The sequence below is a fragment of the Limulus polyphemus genome, unplaced genomic scaffold (genome assembly GCF_000517525.1).
Source record: "Limulus polyphemus unplaced genomic scaffold, Limulus_polyphemus-2.1.2 Scaffold2000, whole genome shotgun sequence".
Lineage (NCBI taxonomy): Eukaryota > Metazoa > Arthropoda > Merostomata > Xiphosura > Limulidae > Limulus > Limulus polyphemus.
In genome coordinates, this window is record NW_013667610.1 from 80113 (window position 1) to 90180 (window position 10068).

The 10068-nt window shown below is 32.9% G+C and overlaps 1 protein-coding gene across 1 annotated transcript in view; it reads left to right on the forward strand.

Moving 5' to 3' along the window:
* Nucleotides 1-10068, forward strand: part of LOC106465613 (synaptotagmin-4-like) — a 23436-nt gene that overhangs the window by 8309 nt on the left and 5059 nt on the right. The window contains exons 3-4 of the mRNA XM_022393548.1: nt 3408-4249; nt 6061-6184. Of these exons, the coding sequence (XP_022249256.1) occupies nt 3408-4249; nt 6061-6184 (966 nt within the window). The remainder of the gene's footprint in view (nt 1-3407; nt 4250-6060; nt 6185-10068) is intronic.

Below are 10068 nucleotides of genomic sequence, written 5' to 3' on the forward strand. Positions count from 1 at the left end.
GGCCCGCCTTTCGAAAGCACTCCGGTTATAGGGTTTTTATTCGTTTATATAGCTACTATATCACCTCCGATTTACATTATTTTGCATTACACCTTTAGCGCCATCTCGACTTTGAATAATTCAAAGAATTTTTAAAATAAATTTCCAGTATATCATTTTTTCCTCACCTCAATTTATACTGATTCTCTTAGGTGTAGTTTCAATTTAAACTCAGCCTGATTCATTAGTTTAACATCATATCAATGTATAACGTGAGATGTACTTGCACTATGTTCTGCTAAAGCAATTTCATCCACTTTATATTTTTCTATCATATTTTTTATGTTCCTTAATTTTAAATTTCAGATTTCCATAAGTTTGCTCGAAATACATTCGATCACAGGCACAAGGAATTTAGTAAATGTCACATTAATCAACTTGTTTTACTTTATTTTTTACACTCGTGAGATAATTAGTTAATTTACAGTAGCTGAAATAAGATAAATCTACAGTAAAAACATCGATTTTTTTTCTGTTCTGTGCCCAAAGATTGTATTTGCATAAATTAAGTGTGAAAGAAATAATTATGTCTTCTGAATGTCTAGGCCGAATGATATGTGGAAACATTAACGACCAACTATCGTTTTTTCGCATAATTTTTGACATTTTGTGATGTTTTCATGTACAAGCCATGTTCAATAAAATTAGAAAATCATGTTAATTTGTTCAGACTCATATTTCATAACAGTTTTTTTATCAACTACCTATGACATAGTTTCGAACGTAGTATTTCTCGAAAGTTGCTATTAATTAATATGAAGAATAGAAATGCGATATGAAAGTTGTTGTTTTTTGTCAATCTCCTGTTCACACATACATACATATATGTATTACATAGTTTCTATACTGCAGTAAAAAGTACAAAGCAATATTATACCAAGCAAAATATTTCCAAATGTATACTTTTATAAAACCCTAGTTATATATTTGTTAGAATCTAAGATTTATCTCGCAACTGCTTACATTTATGAATAAACACCAAAAGTTTTCCTTTAAATGTCTATTATCACATCTGTTTTTCTTATTGGATCTCGTAATATTCTTTCCTTCGCTAGTTTAGTGGTTTGACACCAGAGAATTTATGAAGCAGTTATGTGAAACTAAACAAATTATCCTAAATTCTTATAATAACGTTCTCTTAAAATTGTGGTCTTTATGAAATCAGAAGACTGGGTACTGTTATACGGTTTACTTCACATATTTGATACTATGTATTTCATATTACAACAATGTTAATTGTGCGACACCGAGATTCAGTGGAAAAAAAATACAGTATAAAGGTGCAAATAAAAACATACAAAGTGCAATGCTGCCAAGAGTAAGAGTTATGGGTGAAAAGACATAAAAAAGTCTTTCTGAAGAGAAATATTCAAAAAGTGAAATTGTTAAACGACGTAAGACGAATTAGCACGACATTAACAAGAAAGGAGTCTAGGTTATTTTCCACGGAAGCGGATAAACTCGCGTAATAGAGTAGAGGCTATGCTTGCAAAACAAGAGCTCTCTAACTCTAAAATCGATTACTAACAAGATAATAGGGATTTGGAGTTGATGATCACTAACAAGCTTCCAGAGACACCTCGAAAATCAACAGCCGTTTTCACAACATGTAACTGAACAATTAGAATCACTGCAATACTATTTGAACGTTACTAAGGTTGCTACTTGTTATGAATTTTACGGGACCGTTAGTTAGTAAAATGTAGCGTTCTGTTTCAGCTAAAAACGAAACATAATTTATTTCATACTTTGCTTAGGGACCATCGCTGTTTTTGTCAAACCTTAGTTACCACCAGTGTTAAGACGTGACGAAAATGCTAACATTTTGAAACACAAGCAAACTTCTCCTTCTCTTAAAGCTATTCAGGTGGCAACTCCACATGTGTTTTTTCACTTTTGTTCCTTTGGCTTATGCCCCCCAGTAGCACAGCGGTATGTCTCTGGACTTACAACGCTAGAAACCGGGTTTCGATACCCGTGGTGGGCAGAGCACAGATAGCCCTTGTGTAGCTTTGTGCATAATTAAACAAACAAACAAACCTTTGGCTTACTGAAGCGTGTGTTTGAAAGTAGACGTCAATACATTTATAGTGGAGGGATTGTGAAAATGTATATAGTCTAAGAATGACTGTTGGACAATGGTGCTTAATAATTGCCATCAGATTGAGGACGTTCGGTGATGGATAAATAGTTCTAAGGGCACCATTTACCTGGAACGTTGTTTTTATAAAGTACTATTAACCTCAGTAACTGTATAACTCCCAAACCATACTAATTAAGGTCATTCTGAGGTAAAACGTAGAAAAATCAACAAGTCTCGAAGTAGTGCTATCTCTGAATTCAAACGCTTACGTTCTTATTTCTACACGATTGGATCCAACGAAATAGTAAGAGGCATGTGAATAATCGTGATCAAACAATTTTTTTTTTGTAATTGAGGTTGTTGAATGTGAGTTATATATTTAGTACCACGAAATGTATGGAGAAAATTCTATTTTCTTGTTTACTTTTCAATGTAATATTTTTTTTCAAATTGAAAATTGTAAATGTAGCATACGCTGGTGTGCTTCTTTAAAAAGTGTCAGTATTACACTTTTTCTTAACTTAAAAATGTACTCGACGTATACGTTGCTTATAGCAGAACATCAACATTGTGAAGATGTAATAAAACAGAGATACAAGTATATTTTCACAAGTGTTCTTACAGTGGCATTATTATATTTGCTTACAAGTTATAGTTTATCTCATACGTTAAGACATAAATACAGCAGAGGTGTAGTCTTGTACTTTTCTAACTACCTGATAAGTCTGTAAGAGTAAAAGGTTTTCGGTAGCTTAGTCCTAACTTGTAGCGCTACTAGAAGTGAACAAAATGTAAGAGTAAAATGTTACGTTTATATAATTTATAATGTTTAATATTCATTTAAGTTGCTTTATGCTGCTAAAAGGTATTTCAAACGAAAACTGAAATTATGTGTCTGTAGTTAAAAGTGGAGTATATTAAAGGTTCAGAGTATGTTGGCATAAGTAGAGTTATTTGTATCCCGACAGAACATATAAATGAAAAGTGATTCAAGTGCTGTGGCATACTCATCAAAGTAAATATAATGCCATTTGACAGGGTTTCTGTGTTCCAGGAAAATATTTAAATTATATAAAAGGATCCAACTCTAATGAGGCCTAATTAGGATAATGTAGGGCAATTAACATATTACACAGCAAATGTTTTTGCTAGAATGTTTTGGTTAGTTTCATAATGCATATTTGTGAGGTATTAAGAAATGAGAATAACTTAAAAGTTAACAAAATTATCTCAAAAGTTGATTCACACAGCACCATTATAATTTTGGTATGTGCTTTATTTACAGTTACAACGCCTACCTTAGTTGGGATATGTATAGGGAGCGCTGTCTTCGTCTTCACGTTGGCGGCAGTCACGTGCTTCTGTTACAGACGTAAAGCTGCTCAGAAGCTGTCATCTGTCTTCAAAAAAAATGTTCAGGAACAACCTGTCGTGCTGCGGAAACCCACGGCCTTGAAAACCCCTAGCAGCGGACCCGGGGGGTTCAAGAAAAGTCCTAGCCCGACAGGACAGAAATCTATTTCTTCTCATAAATCCCCTTCTAATTCCCAAGATTTGGACCGAAGAACAACTGACACATTGAAGCCTCAGTCAGCTGGTAACCTCGAATGCCAACAATTAGTTACCAAATGTCACACAGAAAACGAAAATGTAAATCCTCCAAGTCCTGTTAAAGAAGAGAAAGAAGGGAAAGATAGAGAGAAAGAAGACATTAAGGAAAAGAACAGCAAGCTTGGTGAACTCCACTTTCGACTCAAATACACGCCAGAAAAGCATTCTCTACTAGTTACAATTGTTCGGTGCACAGATCTTCCACCAAAGGACTTGAACAGAGGAACGTCTGACCCGTACGTTAAACTTCTCCTGCTTCCGGATAAACAACATAAAGTAAAGACCAGAGTCCTCCGAAAGACCTTAAATCCTAACTACGACGAGGAGTTTACATTTTATGGCATTAATCCTAACCAGCTTCAAGCTACCACCCTGCACTTTGTAGTTCTCAGTTTTGATAGATATTCCAGAGATGACATCATTGGGGAAGTGGTCTATCCCTTCAATGACACTGACTTCGAAGAATTGGAAAAACAGATATCATTGACCAAAGAAATCTCTCCACGGGCACTAAAGGTAGCTGAATAGTTAGGTTTATGAGAAATCAAAATGGAAATGAAAAGGAGTGTATTGTTTGGATAATGCATATACGTTTTAAGAGCAAACATACATATTTACTTATATACTGAATGCTTATAAAGAAAACCCATATTTAAAGTCATTATATCTTTAAAACATACTTATCGCGTAAGGCTTATTGAGAATCATCAGTTTTATTAAAATAAAACGTTTGTATTTGTTTTCCGTCATTCTCTGTAAGAATATCAAGCCTATTCTTAAAAAATTCTACTACAAGCATCATTCGCTCTGGACAGTGTTACTCAAATCCTGTATTATCCTGCACACTGAACCACATTTTGTACTAATCACTTATTGTGAGAGAGAACGAAAGTGAGAAGAACAATGCAAGTTTGCGAAAAAAAAAAGTAGTTTGGATATGTTGTGTAGTATGCTTATAAAACACGTTGTGCCGTGTTCAGTTTTACTCAAATGAGCTAATAATTAATAATAATAACTGTTTGAAATTAAGCACAAAGCTACACAAAGGGCTATCTGCGCTCTGCCCACCACGGGTATCGAAACCCGGTTTCTAGCGTTGTAAGTTCGAGGACATACTGCTGTGCCATTGAGGGCCCCTCGAATAAGACTTATGGTTCTCAATGTACCTCTGGTGAAATTCTGTTTCCCTTTAACAAGTAGGTTTTAATATATAATCAGTTCATATCTGGAGGTTTTTGTTGAAAGAAAATAAAAAATGATTGAATTCGTTATAGCTGATTACCATAAAGTGTGAAAAGTGCAAATGTAATATTATTAGTATACCTGTAAACACGATCAAGTGTGTAACAGGGAAAACGTGAAAACTACAATCCACTAAAAAAAAGGTTATTGATGTAAGATATACCAACTTGAAGCTCCAGCTACTAACAATATGTACACACGTAAAAGATCATAAGATGGTCCCCGATTCGACAAGATAAAATAGTTAAGGATTTCTAATTATAAAGGGGGGATATCTGTTTAAGAACATTGTTCTTACACCTTTAGTATTTACTGAGACCTTTAGTTTCTACTTTCGCTTTTTTGTGTCGTAGAATGTTTTTTGTTCTGTGGTATATGTTTTTAGTTTGCTGGCAAATGAAGGCTCAAAATGATACTCTTTACATAAAACATTTCACAGCAAGTGGAAGTTGCATAGTTCTTTTACTGCAAATGTCAATAATTATATATATATATATATATATATACATTATATAATTGTTATAAGGTTAATTGGTTTACTACTGTCCTATCATATCTGTAAACCAAGTTTGATTCTCTCTAGATCTGTATTATAGCTTATAATTTAGGTTCGACAAAAGATACAATTACAATAATGCACAGCTAAGCATCTTGAAGAAAAAAAAAGCGACAATTTAACCCCAACAAGTTTGACGAGGAAAAATAATTTGAATTGAATGAGGGAATAGGTCCATCTTCTTTATATGGCTAGATTTGTGCAGAGTTAAATTTGAGTGTACTACTTTACCTTTAGATTCACTATTTGGTTTGTTTTGTTCAGAATATTTGAGTGTACCACTTTATGTTTAGATTCACTATTTGGTTTGTTTTGTTCAGAATATTTGAGTGTACCACTATACATTTAGATTCACTATTTGGTTTGTTTTGTTCAGAATATTTGAGTGTACCACTTTATGTTTAGATTCACTATTTGGATTGTTTTCTTCAGAATATTAATATCTATATTACATACTTTTATATTGCTATATTTTCTTCATATTTACATGTAAATAAAGTGTTAATATTTGATGTTTCAACCTTCACAGATTCGGTCACAGGGAAGAGGGGAACTGTTGGTGTCTCTGTGTTACCAACCTGCTGCCAATAGATTGACAGCTGTGGTGTTGAAAGCTCGAAATCTTCCAAAGATGGATGTAACTGGGATAAGCGGTGAGGAAGTATTTCTCGGTGACGCTTATTTACACACAAGTTATTGTACAGAAGTTTTGTTTTTAATTATATTATATACTTGTGTTATCAAGAGAAGCAGAAAACAGGTAGAAACACGGTATTGGATCAGATAAATCTCCATCAGCAAACACGCTCCCTTTTATAATATCTAAAATGTTATTACATTTTCCACTTTTGGGTCACTGAAAATAAGAGAGTCTATGAAATTTCTTACAGATTTATTTTATATTTATGTTTAACAAGGTCGAGGAGAGAGTCCATGTAAACATCTTTTCATGGATGGAAAAACAACTGGTGATTACAAAGTCACCTTTCAGTCATATAAAATAATACCGGTAACTATATATATACTATACCGTCATTAAACGACTACAGTACAAACATAAATATTTATATTACAGTCTAATATAGAACAACTGGTGATTACAAAGTCACCTTTCAGTCATATAAAATAATACCGGTAACTATATATATACTATACCGTCATTAAACGACTACAGTACAAACATAAATATTTGTATTACAGTCTAATATAGAACAACTATGTATAAAATTGAGAACATTAATAACAAGATTTAAATTGTCAGAAAAAGTATTTTAAATAATAAAAAAATACGTAAGGCAACTTAATTATAAAATCAGTTTATCACTTTATACACCTAAAGAATACACGTCACAAAAACAGATGGCAGGCAATAATATTGGTGCTCATTTTTAGAAAGCAAAACAAGATATTACGGCTGAATTATAGTTTCAGTAAAAAAAAGAGCTGTAAAAGACAACATCAATTCATATGTTAATTAGCATTATTTCCTCAAAATATGTATATTTGTGTCTTCAATAAGATAGATGTAGACTCAAACTATTTAACCCCATTAAGTACGTATTCAGTCGCAGTGGGACTATGTTGCATTGTTTACTAGGTTGATGTTTATTTGTATTTTTGATCTAAGCAGGGAGCTTGCTTGATCTAAAGTAAACATTAACGCATGTTGTGATAATTTTTGCCTGTTTATTATTCCCTTAACCTATGGTAAAGCTCTGAATTTCGAAGCTGGGCTCGAATCAGTGCGGTAACAAAAAATATCTCTTCCACACACACTTTAAGTTATAGATGCGTTGTGAGTGATAGTCAGTTCTTTAACAAAGTTGTTAAATAGTAGAGTGCTACTGACTGGCTACCTTCCTTCTGGTCAGTAGTTACAAATTAGGGACGCCAGTATATAGGATTAGTAGCTTTGCCATTAGTACAAAATATGAATACAAGTCTTTACGCTTTTAGTTATTTTTAAATACTCAGAACTAGTCACAATAACAGTCAACTTCCAGCCCTCTTTTACATTGGTCAGAAATCAGTTTTGCTTGGCGTTTCAGAACAAGCGTGAAAGCTAACTGAGTACACTGTTGTAAGTGCTAGTAACACCAATTCACAGATGACGATGGGTTTCTATTAGAAATTACATAACGGTACTGATAATGTCTAGAACACTAACAAAAATGTAATAATATTTTTTCTACTGGTAGATTACAAATATTTGCTTTAGTACAATATACTACTGAACAGAATAATAAACTGAATAATAAATATATTGATCATGTACATCGATTGGCCAAAAGTGTTAATTAATAACGTCCAAAATAACAATTATTATCAAAACAAGCATCTTTGTATAATCTAAATGAGACACGTCCAAAGAGGGATAAGCTATAGTAAAAAAAAAATGTATTTTATGAATTTAAGTACGAATCAACTGAATAAGAAAATTTTAACTTAAATAGTGTAGTTGACAAGGATCAAAAGAAATTTCTAAAGAAAATGCTGTAAACTTTAATATAACATACATCGAAACTAAATTAGAGTGCTGGTTAGTATGAGAGTATTTATGTGTTGTTTTTGTTAGGAACTAAAATCCTAAAGTTTAGAAGACTTAGAAACTTAAAGTGTTATAAAAATAACTTAAAAGGCAGACCTGTTTGCTTGGTCAGAGCAAAGGGATGAATAAGTCAGAAATAGTTTCTCAACCAGAGTGAAATTTGTTAGCTTAAAAATATAATTGCAAACTCAACATTCCTCTGAATTATTTCTTCACAGATTTCTAATGAGGGGAGTGTAAAATTTGCAATTTAGATTTACCTGCCACAAGTCGCTATGACTAGGTGTCCATGAGGTATTTCGTTGAATACCAGAACACATCAACTGAACATTTCAAAAGTACTTCTGGCTGCCTTAGGTCCAGCTAATGAGTTCTGCTATTGGACAAAAGGCCTTTTTTTGAGAGTGATTTTTATACATCTAAGATTCGAAATCTGTAAAGAACACATTAAAAAGAACTTAAAAAAACATCTGTAGTTAAGTATGATTTAATTTACTTTAGTTAGGTCTAAAAACCTTACTGCTTACCCAGTTTAGGTATTTTTATACCAGTGTAAGTGTCAGTATTTTGTAAAGCAGAGGTTGTCTAAGTTTTTAGGACTAGTACCCCTTTTCGCGGATTTTGATGAATGAACAGCTTACGACCATTCAGTTTTCAGACATCCAAAAATACATATTGAGTGCGTTTCTTTCTAGGATAACACTTGCTAGGATAATACAACTTACCATTACTACCCTCTTGAGACCCCTCCGCGATCGTACCCCATGGTTTAAGAATGCCTATTCTATGAGAAATAAACTGTTACTTGAAAAAAAAAGATTTTTGGATTCAGTTAAAGGTCTAATAAACACAAACACATAACACTAGAGATGACGAAAAAACATAGGCAATTTAGCGCTCAACCTTTTAAAAAATGACTAGATGAAATTAAGTGTAAAGTAAATTTATAACTGTAGAAAAAGGCAGCAAATATATTCGAGGAGTTTACAAATGTGTGAAAACAACCAAGTTAAATTACTTACAAGACTGAGTGTGAATTAAAAACCGTCTCAACCTTCACCCGCTCATAAAATATCGCTTTTTACATATATATATTTTAAAATTTTAATTGGCATGAAGATTAAATAAACGAAGCTTATTCTAATATTATTATTCGTTTCATTGGTATTAGCCAAGTTTGAATAATACTTATTACTATGGAAAGAAACCTTTCATTGGTATTAGCCAAGTTTGAATAATACTTATTACTATGGAAAGAAACGTTTTATTTCCTATGTTTCTTCTTTCCAACAATTATAATTGTGCACCACTCTTTTATTTCTGAGCTGGTTATGTTGAAACTTGAAGGATCTAATACGTATAGACACTGTTTTATTTTACTTTTATTTAAGGACCCGTTCTGATTTTTAGAAAGTCGAAAGTCAAATGTTACAAAACATATTTTGGCCTACAGTTCCCTTATATTTCGACCACTCCAGATGAGATTTGCCACAAAGATACTTTGCGACAATTCCCACTGACTATATCAGACAGATTTGGGATTTGCTCATTCACTTTTGTTTTTATATGGTCAAAGGTAAAAAATAGCAAAATTTGGGTTTTTGACATGCTATTTCTCAATATTTCGACCGCTTCAGATGAGACTTCGTACAAAGATACCTGACCACAGCTCTCACAGATTAAAGAAGGATATGGAATTTTTGCCTTTCTTGTGATTTTACAGGAGTCAAATGATAGGTTAGAACATTAGGCCTACCATTCCTCTATATTTCTATCAACCTAAAAGTGAGTTGGTGCAATGATACCACAGATTGAAATAAATCGACTTAGAAATCGTTCCTTGCATGCAATTTTACAGAGGTCGAAAACCAAATCATTTCGCAAAAAATAGGTTAGCTTTTAGGCCTACCATTCCTCTATATTTCTATCAACCTAAAAGTGAGTTGGTGCAATGATACCACAGATTGAAATAAATCGACTTAGAAATCG